The following is an 18,098-nucleotide window of genomic DNA, read 5'->3' as shown; positions in this document are numbered from 1 at the left end:
GCACTTAAACAGTTAAAACTCATAAGCCATGGTATAAGAATGTGTTGTAAATGTCTTCAAGACAATATCGTTATAATTTAAAGAAAAAAAAGAGTGAATTTGTCTATTCAAAACTTGTAAACAATACAGTATGGGATTCAAAATTAACAACATGAGCCATGAGCCATGAGGTATCGATTACAGAGATATTTTTTTTTTTTTTTTTTGAAAGAACAGAGAACAAAATTTTAATTAAATAACTTCCCAATTTGCCGGATTTTTGGGTTTGGGTTTGGGGTTGTGATGTGCAACTTATGGGATGCATTATCAACTTCGCATTCATATTGGAAAATTTCGGCCCAACTGATAACACACCATCTAAAAATTCGTAATTGTAGTCTTCCCATTGAAATTAAAAGTCCCTTTCTAAACTTTTTTTTTTTTTTTTGAAGCATCCCTTTCTAATACTTTATGGAGCAAATAATTTTCTTTTGACTTTTTTTTTTTTTTTTTTTTATTTTGGGGGGTTTTCTCCCTTAAACGTGTGGGGGGGGGGGGGGGGGGGGAGGCATATCTATTAAGGATTCCCAATAATAACTTCCCATTCAAGTGCAATGGTGCGGGTATCCATCAGTCCATCATCGAGGTGGGGATTCTACTTATCATCAAATATTCGAAAACTAGTTCAACCGACCATGATCGAGGAAGAATAACAAGCTAGTAAATAAGCCTCTGCAGGCCATCAAAACCAACAGAATTGCAAAAATTTACTCGTAAAAAAAACAAAAAAAGAACTTTCATGTTTAGTTAAGGATCAGAAATCTTAGAAGTGAGTAATGACTCAAACACAGGACCACAACACAACTATGTGCACATTTTACACCAAATGAACTGTACTGAAAGGAAGATTTTCTCGGTCAGGTAAAATCAGATGAGGAAAAAAAACACCTGAAAAATGTGAATTTTACACACCAAACTTGTCAAGTTGATTTTGCCCTGATACAAATTGGGAGCTTTTCACCATTCTTGAAGGATATCAATTTCGGTAATATGCCAGACTTGCTCAGCAACAAAGAACAATGCTTCACTTTTTACATGATGGTGCAGCGGCCCCCTTCTGATGGTGCCTGGCCAGCCGGCTGCTGGTACCGGCCTGACTCTGATGGGTTGTAAGTGAATTCCGAAGTGTCAAGCCCATACTGGATTTACAATCATTCCAGATAGAAAAATGAGGAAAAAGGAACAAAAGATATAAAGAAATCTAAAAGGAAAATCTCTGCATTCAAAAGGCATATTTTTAGTCACACCTTTTCCCTCATACGTGCACTCCAAGCATCATTCCTGCCGGGCCTCTGATCAGCAGAACCAGTAACAGGTACACCAGTTGCAGGAGGTGGTCTGTTAATAAGAGGCTGCTTAACAGTCTGCCTTGGGTTGATGAACTCCTCATCACTGTCATAATCAGCAGGCCTGTTCATTGATCTAACAATGACGGTTAACAAGAACAATGCTGCCTGAAAAATTAGTAAAATTTTGAAACATCAATGCATGGAATTGAAAAGGTAATAATAATAATAATAATAATAATAATAATAATAATAATAATAATAATAATAATAAATAATAATAATAATAATAATAATAATAATAATAATAATAATAATAATAATAATAATAATAATAATAATAATAATAATAATAATAATAATAATAATAATTTGTAATAGTTTCCAACACTTGGAGCACCAAAGGGTGATGGAACATGTAGCTGGCCCTCATTAATCTGAGCATTTTAAACAAAGAAACTAGTTTTCAAATTCCATTCAGTCAATTACGAGCTCAAATTAATGCTCACTGATTCCTACCCCTAATACATAGATTAAAAGAAATGATTAACAGACCTCAGCTTCAGCCACCTACAAGTGGGTGTCAAGGTAGTAGTAGGATAAGGCAAAAAATTGAACAAGTGTAACTTTAGCAACATTACTAACACCATTAGGCAGCAGTTTGTACTTTCTAGTCAGAATACATCAGCAGGGATGTCCAAATCTATACCAAAACATAAAATTCTGATCCGAAATTAAAATCAAAATTAGGGAACCAAATCATAAACTTCTTTCAGGACAGATACACAAATGACGTTTCAAATTATCCCAAATTGAATTCAGTTAACATGTTTGAATTTATTTCAGGTATCCGATCCCAAAATGAAGTAGCGTGACTGAATCAAGGAGTATAAGTGTTACCAAGACTCTTTGTTCATCTGATGTTATATGCTAAAGAGAGATAGAAATTCATATTATAGTACAATAATAACAACAAATTATAATGCCTCACTTCAATGAGGTGCACAGAGGCCCGCCTTAGGCACAGGGAACTCTGAAACGCCATGATGCGCCTTGAGCCTTTTAAACATTGGAGATGTGTACACAAAGAGGTTAACACTTTTGAAAGACAAATTAGTATCAAAAGCAAAATAGCATATCTGCATTGACTGCATACAAAATTTGGGCTCAAAGGAAATTGGACTAGTAATCAAATCCATCACAAAATTCCCTCAATAATTTAGGAGGTTTTAGTTCTTGTGTTCCTATATACCCCACCACACACCACCGCTATTTTGGGATAAAGTTTAAGATGTAAGAGTTCCATTTGAAAGAAAAGTTTTTGGTATGCTAAAGAAGCATTTACCTCCAAAACAACAACCCCGAGAATAACCCACTTGGCAATGGACCAATGATCCTCCAGGAAGTCATTAATCATATCAAAGGTTCCAGTTTTGTCAGCGGGGATTTTCTGATAAGCAAGACACGGGTTAGTTCAGACAACAAACAATAGTATTCATCACCAGGAAATCAATCTAAAGAGCACTTACATGATCCCACTCTTTGTCGAAGAATATGAAGGCTGCACATCCAAGCTCCAACAAAATCAACAAAATTATGAACACAGCATACTATGTATGGTTAAGGAGTACGATTTTGTCATGCAAATCAGATTAGAGGACTATAGACTTAAATTAATGAGGGGTACTTTCATCTTCATACTATAATTACCAGTTAACTTTTTTAGACTAATTAAATTGAGTTGATTGTTATTGTAACTTAGCATTGGTTATGCATATTACACATACGCGGAAATTGTCAGTGGGTGGAATGAAATCCTCGTACAATAGGGATACCAGGATGAATACATAAAAAATGTGAAGGTGCCCAGGATGATATTGACTCAAAGTAAAAAAGAACAGGAGAAACAAAATCTAGTGTTCTTTTAGTTCATCTAATGAGAGAGAAAATGAGAGATACGCCCAATAGACAATAGTATGGTTGGTTTGAGGTAATAGGTATCCAGAACCGGAATTAAAAAACATTAAATTAACTCAGTCCTGTCAAATGAGTCCTTGGTGCGAAAAAAGACATCCAAGCAGCATAAAAACCGGCTAGATGAAAACAGGTAGCTCGCCAATGAAATATGCGTGAATAGGATCAAAGAATGTTAATGACTTGGACAATAAAAAAAGTCCCTACAATTTTAATAATAAAAATAATTTTCCAGGATACAGTAGAGAGACAGCACCCATTCTTCGTCGAAGCTCCAATGCAACCAAAACATGATATAACAAAAAGAACAGCTCCGACGCCGATAAACAAGTATATGAACCTGCAAGATAATAGATAACATTCAAAGAAATTGAGCCAACAAACAGTATAAAGAAAGAAAGCAATGCACATCAGTACTTGCAACGATGTTTCCAGATTATTAACTGGACTAAATATAAATAATGAATTCTCCACAGCCCCAGTAGTAATGGAACAGTACTTTGGGGCTTGGGCTATCGTGCAGGCATAATCATCATAAATAAACAATGGCATCAATTTTAAGTTTAAAATCTGCAATAAACAAAGACATTGGTTTGGGTTTTCTAGCACTAATCATTAGCCTATCACCTTGTAGGATTAAGTGACTGACCCACATGTGTGATACCCCTCTTACGATTTTGTTGCTATAATAGTTGGACTTAGGTTGATGGAGATAGTAAAAGAAACAAGGCGTTATACAATGGGCAAACAGATCTTACCAGCTCATACTCAAGCATTGGCAATTAATTTGCCACATTCACACTATAATTCTATATTCATTAAATATGTTAGCTATTTTAAAAGTATACAAGTAACAGAATTCCCAAAACTGAAAGCAGCACAAAGAGACCCTAACTCTAGTAGTTTAGTCTCAGTGCGGAAACTATCACAAAATTTCAGGCCACCCCCTTCGTACTCCCTCTAATTCCAATTGATCTTCCACTCTTCCTATTTAGTGTAGAAATATATTTCAAGAAAAGGAGATATTTGTGGAAAGAGAGTCCCTTTTTTATTTTTTGGAGAGCAATGAGAGTTTCTTTTAGAGATAACTATAATTATATATGAAGTGGGTGGATCCATGTAGTGGGACAAGAGGAGTAAAAGAAAGAGTTTTCTTAGCCATGAAAGGAATAAGGAAAAAGCATGATGATCACCATAGTCAAAATCTAGGAACTCCAATGGCAAATGAAGTAATAGTTATCATGGCGCAGAAAAGTAACAACAAACAACTATGCAATCTATGCTACAACCTACTATTGCATCTAAAGCTAGATGAACCCCAAGACCTCAAGAGCAGCATAGGGGGGAACAACACCCCACCTTAGAATCCTAAGATAAATAATATATCAGTCTATTCCTGTTATAAGTAAAGGAATAGAAGGAAAGGCCAAATACTTCAACACCGACAAAGAGCAGCCTTGCTGATATCAAAGTACCACTGATGGTGGCAAAATTGAGGCAGATAATGCCACCAGAAGACAGCAACGGAAAAATGCAAACATCTCATAGGATAAAAGGACCACAGGCAGCGGGAACAACACCACTGCCACCAGGAACAATAACATTACCAACTAATTAGTGGGCAAGAGGCATCTAAATTGATAATCACCAAACTGTGTAAACTAGATCTTCTATAGGTCTTGGATAGACATAAAAGACAGATCAAAACAACAATGGTGAAGGAGAATTAAAGGTTGTAAGCAAAAGTCTCCTAGAGGGCAGCACTTGACTGGTTTCCAACAAAGAGGGCAAGAAGAAATTAAAGTTCTAATGGAGTTAATCTACAATTTGCAAAGAAATTAGTCATGAACCAGACAAAGGAGAGAGGAATGACAAAATCTTTGGGCAAAATCCAATTTACATAATTCTTTGGGAGGTAAAATCGAGAAAGAAAGCCACCTAATTCAACCTTGAGATTTGTAACATGTGTCTTCATCAATGTTGTGAGATAAAATTGTTAATATATGTAGTATTTTCTAGTTTAGGTGATGTATCTGCAACATGTTAATAAAATTTCTACTGGCAAACTAACCTAACAATCTACCATCAATCATAAATACACAGTCTAAGCAATAAAAAGAAATCAACATACAGGGAGGACACTAGACAACAAAGCTTTCTATAATTTACACACTTTTGTTTCCTTTTCTCTTCCTCCAGGGGGGAAATGGTGTGCACTGAAAAATAACGAAAAATCTAAAGGTAGCAAGAATCAGAATGTTTGCCACATGAATCCATCAATTATAAACCTTAAAAACTTAGGCCAAAGACTTATCAAATATCTAGTGATCACGTCTTTACCCAAGAAAATTGCTTTTTGCCTTCAGTGATGGAGAGAGAAATAATACACAATTCAGAGACCCTCACCAGAAAGAGCCTCAATTAACTCCTCCACAATTTACAACTACTCTCTAGTTCAGAGACTTCAAACAGTGAAATTCTCCTAGTCCTCTCAATCCAACCAAATACCCTCTTTTGAAACAAGGTCATATCAACTGAACACCAATTAATTAGTCAGAATATCACTTTTCTGCAATTAAAAATTTAAAACTTCCATCACAAATTCACAATCACAGCCAAATAATTGGTAGACATTTGCATTAGCATTAAGCAATATCAAACAAACTTGGAAGAACTAGAGCACAACAATGTAGGAACTAGAAAGTTATGAGCATAACAACCACAAACATGATTTAGTAAAGCAGTGATACTAACATACATACCAAGCTTTAGGAAGATTATCGAAAACGTTATTCGACAACAACGATACAGACATGATCAAAGGGCGACCAAACTGAATCAGTGGCTCATCAGGACTAACTGGTGGAGGACCGGAATCCGGTGACGCTTGCTTGTACATTACAAACAAGTAAATCCCATATCCCACCATTGCCAACCCCACAAGGGTCATCAAAAAATTCAATAATTTCAACAAACACCCCCAAAACCCTTGACACCCCATTTCTTATAATTTACAACAAACCCTCTTTCTAATCAGTAATCACCAATCCAACAAAATCGCCTCCTGCAATCAACATTATTATTGTAGAATTAATCCAGAGCTCAAACAGCAATAAATAACACAAATTATTTAAACTACAGAAAAATTTGCCAAATAAATCAGCATAAATATCAAATAATAGCAAGAAAAATAAGAAATTTAATCAGAAATCAACATTATCAAATTTGAAAAAATAAAGTGAATTGAAGGGTTATTTTTTTTTTAATGTTGAAAGCTAATTATGTGAAACAATTAAGAAAACTTAATCAAAATTAGATCAAACTAATCAGAATTAATAATAAAATCAGATAAATCCAGGATAATTAAAATTAAAAAAAAAAAAAAAGCGGAAAAATCTAGTTGAAGAATCTAAGAGTATTATACTTACAGGTTGAAGAAATCGGGATGATACAAGAAAATTAAAAAGCTTGATAATTTGAGTTCTTCGATGAGAGAGAAAGTAAAGAATTTTTGAGGAGAGAGAAAAAAGTGGAAATAGTTTTTACTTTTTTGCTATATCTAGCTGGTGATAATCCTCGATGATAGAGAAAACTAAATTAATGTGGAATGACATTTTTACCCCTATAAAGATGGAGTGATGAGGATGGGGATAAAGGGTATAATGGGAAATTTAAGTGAGGGGGTGTGTTTAAACGACGTGTTTTGGTGTTAGGTGCTCGAGTTTTGTAGCTTTATGGATGGAAGATGTCAAGATGACATTATGGACGGCGTCGTTTGGGCGCATTATGGCTTTTTTTTTAATGGTTTTTATTTATTTATATAAGTCAACAAATTTTTTTTTTGAGGGAAATAAGTCAACAAAATTTTGGTTTTTAGCTTTTGGTTTGTAATTTTTTTTTTCTTTTAAAGGATTTTATATTTGACAAATTTAACAAAATTCGGTATTGTATTAACGATAATCAAAGTTAATTTTATAAGTATTATTAATAAAAGTCTAAAATGTGTAAATTTTCGGAATGGTTCTCCATATATTGTGAGTAGAACACATCGAACTTAATTAGTTTTTCTTAGTTTTTTTGAATTATTAAATTTATACGAGTAGATGTCAATACAACTTTCTACTTCCTAGCCTCTCTATTTGAAACAATAAAAGTACACTTTGATATCAATACATCATATTACCAACCTAAGCTTGGTCTAGTGTTGTTGTAGAAAAAAAAAAAAAAAAACCAAAACGAAACAAAAACAAAACTTGGTCTAATTGAAAAAAATAAAATAAAATAAAAAATTATTGCACATTTTCAACATCAACCTTGTGGTTGGGGTTCAATCCCCATTAAAAATATGCTAAGGGTGGGAATTACTTTACCCTTATCCGATTATTCCCCTTCACTTTCAAGTTCCAACATGTCCTGCAAATATTAGACTAAACAAAAATCGTCAGGGTTGAAGTCTAATCAATATCCTTCTACTTACTCAAAAAAAAAAAAAGCACATTTTATTGATGAAAGTACTTAAATTTGTTTTTTTCTTTTTAATTGGGCCATGGTGAAAGAAAAAAGAAACAAAGCAAATTTCAGTACCTACATTTGGTTACTTAGCAAGTTCAAACCGGAATCCAACTGCCATTCAAAAACGGTTCGAGTGAAGCAGTGATCAAGTCAACGGGATTTGAGTTCCATCTTCAATGAGGACATGTAAGTAACATGCTTAGATACTGCTAAGTGCTAACTAACAGGAAGTCAGGAACATAGGATAAGGTTACACACTTACACGCACACCATTACAACTACTTAAATTATCAATTCATTACTTGTATTTATAGTATACATCTAGCAGTGTCGTCACAATAGTTGCTTCTAGTAATTCTTCCTATTGATTTCCACTTGTGAGGAGGGGCACTTAATGTAATAATCGCATTATTTATATTACCTTTATCTTAATTCTCATTTTTTTTTTTTACGTTATTTGATTTGGTTTATTATCGACACTTAACTAGTATCCTTTTATAGCTTGATAATAATATGGCACATTTTACACTACAACCTTTAACATTGAATTTATCAAGCTTCAAAATCCTTACTCATTTTGTATGCAATGTATTTGAATCATCTAGAATTTAAGGTACAACTTAGGTCAATTTAATATGATCTCTCCCTATCATAATTTTTATTATATATTATTGTAAAAATTAAAATACAACTAAAATATGATCACATTAACTCATTAGATTATCATAAACACCTTATTTTAGACGAGTAGAACAAACTCTTATATAATTAAGAATATAATTATACATGGGCCTTACATTATGAATTTTCATTTGGATAAAGTTAGTAAACCCATCCCCTCACTGAAATGGGCTGATGAATGGAAAACTACTAAATAACAAGTAACCATTTATGGACCATTCTGAATTGGGCTTAGCCAAATAAAGAAAGTGAACCAAAAGTCCAAAAGTTTATGGGTCACAGAATGACAAACAATCTGAACTTATAGTATTAGTCTTTACCACATGATAAGGTTTACACACCTTTTTTTTTTTTTTAACTTAACACTTTCTTCGTACATATTTGTCTAGGCATGATTTCAAATTACGTAGTGTAATATCTTCATTTTTCATAAGGAAAAGGAAAACTCACATAGACGAATCTAACAAGATTCTGCCTTTATTTTTCTCAAATAGAAATCACAAAAGAAATTCAAAGTGAGTTGTGTGAATAATACTTAAGTCAAAACTAAATGTGTTAGATGAAACGGAAGACGTAAGATATTTCACAACATGGTACACCGAATGTATAATACATTAATTCTCCCTCCGTTTTTAAATGTAAACTGCTAAACGTCGCTCCCATATTACATACTAACGCTCCCTTTTTGATATGGAAGGACAATATTGCCCTTTGTGTAAGTTGTATTGTATAATGGTATAATATCATTCCCGACCACTCCATCTACTACCACGTGGTAAAAAAAATTCCCGACACTGAAAGCTTCGCCGAAGGATTTTGTAAGTCGTCGTACTTTTTTTTAAAAAAATTGAAATAAAACATCCGCCTAAAAAATTAGGATCTACCTAGGTGGATCCACTTAAAAATTTCCGGATCCACCAAGGAAGATCCGGAAATTTTAGGCGGATGTGGGAGATCCACCTAAAATTTCCGAATCTTCCTTGGTGGATCCAGAAATTTTAAGTGGATCCACCTAGGTAGATCCACTTAAAAAATTAGGATCCAGGTGGATCCTAAATTTTTGGGCGGATGTATGGATTTTTTTTTTTTTTTTTTTTTTTTTTTTTTTTTTTTTTGGCTGCTGCTGTAATCTTTGTATTATGATTATTATTCATTTTGTGATTAATGAGTAATTAGTATTAGTACTTTTATTGTTGTTGTGATCAATGTTGTGGCTTTTTTTTTTCATTTTTTTCCCTGATTTTACAATTTTTTTTTTTTTTTTAAATTTTAGAGAGATAAAATGAGAGTATGCGAGTGAAGTATGAGAGTTGTGAGTGACGTGGAGTGAGTCGTGGGTATTTATTTGATAGGGGTAAAAATGAAAAATCTTAAAAAAATGCGAGCAATGCCTAGAAAGGGGAGCGACGTTTAATTCTCCAAATTCTATTTTCGGCCGTTTTTTAAGTACTTGCTCCATTTCCTTATTTGAAAAGATTTTACAATATTTAATTTATTTCTCTCGCCTAACGGACCCAACATAAATCCTATTATATTAATTTCATATTCTTTCTCCTCCAATTCTTTCTACGTATTACTGCTTTTGCTTTTTACCATTTTTTAATTCTTCCACTTAGTCACCTACCCCACTACCTCCTTATTTTATTATTTTCTCCAATTTCTCCTAAAAATCTACACATAAAGAAATAGAACAAGTATTTAAAAACAGAGGGAGTAGACACGAACTACAATCACAATTGACAAATTTCACAACATGGTGTAAGGAAGAATAAAGCACATGGATAAACAGATCTAAGAAGACATGAGCAATCTTCAAAAGCTATCTACTTTTTTATTATTACTGTGATAAAAAGTTTTTATAATGGGAAAATTTTTTATCACTTGTCCTACAAATTAAGGGACAATTCCTTCAGAAAATAGTACTCTCCATCAGATCTGTAGGACCCTTTTTCATCCCACCAACAAGAAACAACAAACATTGAAACAATGATGCACCCATCACATTCACACTCACCACCCCTTTAATTTCTTTTTCCATTATGATCAATCTGATCATATAATTTTTTTCCATGACCTACCCACCACCCCAATATCATCAACTCAAATTCATGTCAGCTCTATTTACAGCCATTAACATCTCTGTGGTTCTAAGGTTGCATACGTGGTCAAACCTGGATCGCCCGATTAGGAAAAATCGGCGTCTAAAGGGGACCATGACACTTGTCAACTGTGCTATTCTGTTTGACAGCATCAGATCCTCCTTACATGGGCCCTTCTTGCATTAATGTGCCAAGTCAGCATGGATGGTGCCCGTTGATGTGGGGAGGTATTATTGAAATTCCTTGCCTAGAGAGTTCAGCTAGTACACTATCAGTTGATGGTGGCTTTAGCCCTATTGGTAGTGGCAACCACGGCTTGCTTATCGCCTCCTTAACCACCTTGTCGATTACCTCGTCTTTCTGCATACAACGCCATCATCATTAGATTCATTCATGGGGAATTATATCAGTTAAATATGTAATCATATACCAAGTAGTAAATTTAAGATTCATAAGTAAAATGATCAGGGGCCACCCACCAATAAGATACTGTTGTGAGTTATAATACTAGGATTGTCACATCAGTTTATATACCCTAATCCAAGTCAATTTTAGCCAGCTACGCAATTTTTCTACAATCGACAATTCGACATCAGTATTATGAAGAAAGTTCGCCAGTAAGCTACGCATACAGATTCATGAAAAATTCCTATGAAAATTGAACAATTAACCCTCCTGAGAAATGAGAATGGCAGAAAGGACAGACATGTAATTCATAATGAGAACTTTTATATATATATATATATTGAACTTTTTCATGTATTAACAGTCACACGCAGAATATTATTATAGAACTTTTATATGCAACTTTGTAAGATCAAGTCATACACTACATACTAACATACAATTATACATAGTACATGATTATGAGAGGTTCGGTCATGGAGTATTACATAATGATTTTCATTTTATATAGGAAGCTTGAATAATAATGCTTTTAAGGACCACATTACCAAGATAGTGTTGAAGGGACCATTAATGAATGATAATCAGTTTTCAAGGTTGTATAAAATTTACACATAAATATACGTACGAGTAGCATTTTTGGGGGTTTCAATAGATGATCCGTGTATTATATGAAGGACCAATTTTATTGTCCTAGTATGAATTCAGCATGTGCGGTTGCTGATCTACAACACATCAAGTCTTAAATTATACCCACTTGCTAGTTCAAAGGGTACAATGATGGGTATTGGTTGTTGGACTTCAAGTACAGGAAAAAAACTACTACAAAACAATCGAAAAAAAGCTTAGAAAAATATCCAAAAACAGGATGACAATTTGTGGTCTAGATCAAAAGGTAACACACAGACAGATGATGTCTATTCTACACATTTTTTTAACAGGACAAGACATGAAAAACAATCATACGGTTTTGGAGGTCAAATATTGGGGTAGGATTAAGTTCGGAAAATATATAAATCATGATCGATAATGAAGAAAATGACAAATTTGCCCGGGAAGGCCTCGAAAGTTGAATAATGGACAAGAGTGTCATTTTCTTGTAGACAGATTCAAGGCAGAAATGTCAATCAGAGATTAGATTAGTAAGAAAGTTGCATAATAGAGGGAAAGGTTGAATTACCGGATTTATATCAGAAGAATTCTTCCCATAGCTGTCATGAGGACTACTGTGAAATCCATATGTCCCTTGTGCTTGCTGTCAAATGAACCTTATAATAAGATAACTCTGATCTAATGTTTGGATACGTGAACGAATTTATGATATGATATTGAATTTACAGGGAACCTTAATAAAATGATAAAATTGAAATACACAAATGGAACTCACTTGAGGGAAGGCCGAGGGTGGGCACTGAGGTGTTTGGTACACAGGGCAACCCCATGCATCAGCATGCATCTGAATCAAAATAAGTCAAAAAGGAAAGATAAGTTAGCAATGTGTCATAATTAAGTATGAGTTATGTTAGAAGCAATTGGTGCACCAAGAAAATATGCAAGGTATGTCTTACCGCAGGGTAAGGCTTCCAAGGCCAGTTTTGATCAGCAGGCTGCCAAGGATAACCTGGGGGCCCCCACAATGGAAAGCCGGGAGGCTGAAAACCCTGTTGTCCCCAAATGGGGTAGACTTGCCCGGATGCAAAGTTGTGATTGGTGTGATAGGGAGGGTATGCCATCACTGGTCTGTGGGCGTAGTAATTCCTTTGTATTGAATCTCTAGGGTGTGGCCACCTTCGTTCTTCTTGCTTTGGCAATATGTGTCTTCTATGCATTCTATATTTCTGCAAAATAACATCAATAAGTTTAGCCACCAAACCGTAACTTTTAAGAATATAATCACTCTTGAATAGAAAGGTTGAGAGCATCTTACCTGGAGGTGACTAGCTATATTATGTCTAGTCAATCCGTCCACTTTCATCAACTCTAGAATTCGAGAAGGGATGGCTTGATCAACACCAAGTTGCTCCACTGCTTGCACAAATTTTTTATGCAGATCAGGTGTCCAATCTACCTGAAATGAATAGACCTTATCAATGATTAAGTACATAAATCCACCCTATACAACCAATGATTCGAGTGCATAAATGACGTACAATTCTGAATAACATACATCATCATGCTAAAAAATGGAACTACTAATTCCCTACAAATTGCACATGATCATAGAAAAACTCGTTATATAGATATAACATTTTAAAAAAGCCATGTATTATATCATTATTACCTTAATCTTTTTCCGGCTACCCTTTGTTCCATGTGTATTCTTAGAATCCTTATTCAAGCTTCCACTATCGGGACCAACATAAGTAGTATCCTCATTTTCATGGCTCTTAGGTACGGAATTATCCGACTCCCTAGAACCATCACTTCGATCCTCCTCTTTGATAGATACCACAGATGTTGGCTGAGGTGGATCCACCTCCATTGTGGCAAATGAGTTGCCATTATTAGTATTATCGACAGATTTGTTTTCCCCATCAAATTCTGCACCCTCTTTGACAGGGGAGTTGTTGGCCATATGATCTTGAGAGTCTCCATCATCCACAGATCTTCCTCCTTGTTTTATTTGGGGAGTTGAAGGAGCAGGAAATTTATCACCAGCAGCTGATTGACCGTGATCATTTTGGTCCATTTCTGTATCTATAATCAGTTCCTCAGAGACCTGAGTTTGTGTAGCTATACTTTGTTGCTGGATTTCCAAAACTGAACCTACAAATTCCTTAACAGACTTGAGTGATTCCGACTTTGTGCTTTCACTAGTATTAAAAGCCTGCCAATATGCAAAAACTTCAGTAATATTTCTTCACATTGATAATGTTTGTCACTAAAGGGAACAGTTGATAGACCTTATGAACTACATGCTGCCATATATTTCGGAGTTTCTCTTCCGATAGTGGCTTTATTAAGAATTCAACTGCACCAAGCTGCCATGAACACAGAAGGGTAAATATAATTGAGACAAGCAAACATCAGGCAGCCACCGTGATAATATAATAACGTTTGATCAGAAAATTACCGCTATACACTTCATCATGGTATTTAAGCATTGCTCATTTGATATCACTGTAACCAGGAAAAAAATGAACACTTCACATTAAGAATTGAATTTTGAATTCCTTAGACAATAGAGAATATTTTCTGTTAACCAAGATACTTTATTGACCAAAGACGATTAATTTATGAGAGGATGAAGGTTTCATTCTACTCACCCTAAAAAACAGGTGTTTTAAATTATCTGTACTCAATTGAACTTATTTTAGTCGTGAATTGAACTTGGGTTGCTCTTATGAGTCTTATCTGATCTTTTGATCCCTGACTTATTTTTTAAGTGAAAGTAATAAAGCCAAAGTTGGAAACCAGAAAGATCACTTAAAATATAAATACAATTAATTGATTAGTTTAATGAACATACGCACGTGTTCAAATCCATGATAGGCAAACAAAAGATTTAACAAATGATTAACAACATAAAGTATGCTTACTAATTGTAGGAAGATCTTTTGCAGCTTCTAAAAAGTTGCATCTCCCATCACGATTGTGTATACTCACCTGTTAATAAGACCAAAAATATTTAAAAAATATATCACTTGCAAATCATTTGCAACAAGACAACAAACGTAGAATTTGTTTAATTATAGAATAATGGGGCAGTTGTTTAACGAAATGACAGCCAAAATGCTCTTTTCAAGATCACATACATACAAGTCTAAAAAGAATAATTTCGTAATTTAAATAATCAGAAATATGCAAGTCCGTTATCTATATCAACATTTATAATATATTACCTCTACAATGGCGACATGGAAGCTCTCGGTTTTGCCTGAGATAGCAGCTAAAGCTTCATGCTCACTAGAAAATGCAACAACTAGACAGAAACAAGTGCACATTGTCAATAGTTTTGAAGAAAATCTCAGAAAGAAAAGGGAAAAAAATTAAATTACTTCACACATAAAAGTTAACCGATTTGACAAAAAAGAATCTTGCACAAGTGTAACAAAATATTTCATACAATATAATATGTTTCTAATCAAAGGAAAAAATGGACTTTACAGTTTATACAGTACAGTTCATTTATTGATAGCAGAAAGGTGTGCATTTGAGCAATGTATTGATAGCTTTACTTCATCATTCACTTCAAAAGTTTCGAAGTTTGAACAAATAATTGTTCACCAAAGACAAATAAAATTATTACTCATTATAGCATTCATGAGTATTGATGTAGCAAACTCTAAATATGAAGAAAAGTTCAAAACAAACTAACCCAAAGTTTTTAAAAAGGAATTTAATACTAAATCAAGGTAATTAAGTAGGTTGTTACAACTAATACCTAAAGAAAAATTGAAGGACTGACCAATTAAGGAGTACGATCATATAAGATAGAACTAACTCATTAATGAACTCGATAAGTTTGTTATGCAATTTCCCTTTTAAGCCATAGTAGCACAAATATTTGCAAAAAAACAAGACGGGAAAAATAAAATGATCAAGATAACTCTTATCAGTATTTACACCCTCCGTCTGAAAATAGTTGTCGTGTTTATTGATGGCGTGATCCGAGCTGGTAATGTGACAACTAAATCGGGAGGGAGTAAGCAGCACATAGTATAATGATAATGGATTTTATATCTAACCTATAAACTCCATTTCCTCAAGCTTGGATTTTATCTCAGCAGCAGAATTTGTGTCCTCATCAAGGAGAAGGATCCTAAGGCCTTTAGGGAAATCCTTCCACTCCAGTAAATCATTGGCAGTGCAAACCATAGCTCGTTTCGCATCGTTTAGCTATGTGGCGAATCGATAATTAACCACATATATAAATCAAATCTGCAACATTTTATGCAAATCACATGAATCTTCATCATTATTTTGCTACTCTTTTTGTGCACGGAATAACAAAGTACATATGATAAACATTAAGACCTCAAAGAAGAACACGAAAACAGATGAAAACGGAAAGTGAATAGAACTTATATTGATAACAAAAAGGATTACAGCAAACTACTAACCCTTGGAAAAGCGATCAAAGTACAAAGTTAAGATAGATAAACAATTTAAACACTACTACTATTTAAAAATAAACCCTTTTTTTGAATTTTGAAAAATAAATTAAATCTGAGAGTAGCTGATACTAATTGACCTGACACATACAGATGAAACAGTCCATTGAAAAAGCTTCACAGGATTCACGAGAAAATACAAATATGATAAATATTAAAAGGAAAGCAAGCAATAAAATTAAATAAAGTTTTTAAAAAAGAAAAAAGGCAAATTGTACCATGCAAAAGACAAATTATAATTGAGACAGATCATGTGCCCAATGCTCTTAGATCACAGTAATCTACCCAGAAAAATAAGATCTTTCAGACATTTTCCAAATTTCCCACTAAAAAATTTCAACATTTTTATAATTTGGGGCAAAGACATTCAAGAATATAATAAACCCATGTAAGATCTTATAGAAAGAAAACAACAGAAATCAAGATGAACAGTATAAAATATTGCAGAAATCAGAGAAATATAAAAAGATAGATCACATTAGAATATAAAAATGCATGTAAATATGGTTAAATATAAAGAATAGAATGTTGAAATTATACCAAGCTGAAAATACATAACAATAATAATGCTGCTAAGAACATTCACAACCAAAGTTATTCTTGAGAAAATTATTTAAAAGAAAAAAAAAAGTGCAGAACTTTACCAGAAGTGTAAATGGGAAAAAGGAGGTTTCTTTTGAGGAGTATACTTTATATCTTTATAGAGTGCAGATAAGAAAGAATTTGAAGAAACAAAGGTAAGTAAGTTGTTGGGTGTGTTCTTAAATTCCCTTCTCTTAATATACTTTGATGCTTGACTATTTCTGTATTAAGAGTTAGACCTTAGTATAGAGATTAGAGAGAGAAAAACTGGGGTTTTAGACTTTTTTGGACACACTCAAAAGACTTAAAAGTAGGGGAGAGGGGCAGAGGAAATTAGTGAGACTTGGGGAGATGTTTATTGGAGGCTAAATGGGCATCGATGACTTGTGGCCTGTTCTCTTCATCTTATTTTCACTTCAGTTTAATTTAATAAGTTCAGTTCAGTTCAATTCAGTTCACTTTTTAATTTCCTTCTCTCATAAAATATTCAGTTCAGTTCAGTTTCAATAAGATCAGTTCAATTCAGATCAGTTCAGTTAATCAGAATAGGCCCTTGGTAAAGGTTAAAAGATTGATTCGGGGATCAATAAAATAGTTTTGTTTTGTTATTTTGGTGTTAAGTTGAATTGATTTTGTAACAATCTAAAAACACTATTGAGGTGATCAACTATGGTCTGCATTAAACTATTAAGCAGGTTGAATTGGTGTAATAAAGATTTATAAGTTAAAATGCTGATGTAAATTACTAGAATTACCAAGCTATTCATAGAAGATGAAATTGGTTTGAGTGGTAGACCGTTAAATTAAAACAATACGAATCGAGTGTACGGTGATCATCTCCACTTTCAAAAGGGTTTGTGGCAATACTTAGTATTTAGAATGATTATGATAGTATTCAAATTACAAACCTAGTATCTTAACAAAAGTCATGAAAATGTTTTAGAGGCTTGTAAAAATTGAAATCCATAAAAAATTGTTGTTTCCGAGATCAGCTTCTTTATGACCAATAATGCTACGAAATTTTCTCTATGTATGTTATATGGATATAGTTTTCTATCACTAGTGAAATGACCTATTTTGTGAGCTGAGATTAAGAAAATTCAAAATATTGCACGAAATGAATGATAATTTATACCGTTCAAAGTATTGAAAGGTGAAAATAAGACTTCAAAGCTCAAAGTTGTAAAGTGTGAATACAAGCACATGATTCTTATTCTACTAATCAAAAGTCGAGGTACTAATCATAAATTATTCAAGGAAGTGTACACAAACACGGTTGTTGTTTTTTTGGTTTGTTTTGTTTTGTAAGAAACATGATTTATTGATGATTTAATCTGCTAATCATTCAATACCTTATTAATTGTCTTAGACTAAATCGAAGTACATTTACCCAAAATAAAAGTAAC

The 18,098-nt window shown here is 33.6% G+C and overlaps 2 protein-coding genes across 7 annotated transcripts; both read right to left on the bottom strand.

Moving 5' to 3' along the window:
- Positions 1 to 753: 753 nt before the first annotated feature.
- Positions 754 to 6,880, bottom strand: LOC145567879 (tobamovirus multiplication protein 2A-like). The gene is made up of 7 exons (XM_081627298.1): positions 6,728 to 6,880; positions 6,062 to 6,363; positions 3,540 to 3,639; positions 2,855 to 2,935; positions 2,671 to 2,775; positions 1,287 to 1,493; positions 754 to 1,178 (listed from the first exon to the last, which is right to left on the bottom strand). Exons 2-7 carry the CDS (start codon positions 6,298 to 6,300, stop codon positions 1,071 to 1,073), a joined length of 840 nt encoding a protein of 279 aa, XP_081483424.1. The 5' UTR covers positions 6,301 to 6,363; positions 6,728 to 6,880; the 3' UTR covers positions 754 to 1,070.
- Positions 6,881 to 10,301: 3,421 nt separating this feature from the next.
- On the bottom strand, positions 10,302 to 16,997 carry LOC145567878 (two-component response regulator-like APRR2). 6 transcript variants are annotated; one of them, XM_081627292.1, is made up of 12 exons: positions 16,755 to 16,997; positions 15,685 to 15,877; positions 14,839 to 14,918; positions 14,536 to 14,602; positions 14,070 to 14,116; positions 13,900 to 13,977; positions 13,278 to 13,823; positions 12,924 to 13,079; positions 12,565 to 12,834; positions 12,384 to 12,452; positions 12,177 to 12,251; positions 10,302 to 10,951 (listed from the first exon to the last, which is right to left on the bottom strand). In XM_081627292.1, the coding sequence occupies exons 2-12, from the start codon at positions 15,812 to 15,814 to the stop codon at positions 10,787 to 10,789; spliced, it is 1,683 nt and encodes a 560-aa protein (XP_081483418.1). In that variant the 5' UTR covers positions 15,815 to 15,877; positions 16,755 to 16,997; the 3' UTR covers positions 10,302 to 10,786. The 6 variants fall into 6 exon arrangements, with proteins under 6 accessions (XP_081483418.1, XP_081483423.1, XP_081483420.1 ...); XM_081627297.1 differs by having other exon boundaries at positions 12,924 to 13,064; XM_081627294.1 differs by lacking the exon at positions 16,755 to 16,997 and adding an exon at positions 16,651 to 16,738.
- Between the last annotated feature and the right edge of the window lie 1,101 nt (positions 16,998 to 18,098).

This window comes from Chenopodium album, chromosome 11 (genome assembly GCF_948465745.1).
Source record: "Chenopodium album chromosome 11, dcCheAlbu1.1, whole genome shotgun sequence".
Lineage (NCBI taxonomy): Eukaryota > Viridiplantae > Streptophyta > Magnoliopsida > Caryophyllales > Amaranthaceae > Chenopodium > Chenopodium album.
The sequence above is the reverse complement of the archived record's forward strand: the minus strand, read 5'-3'. Positions and strand labels throughout refer to the sequence as shown.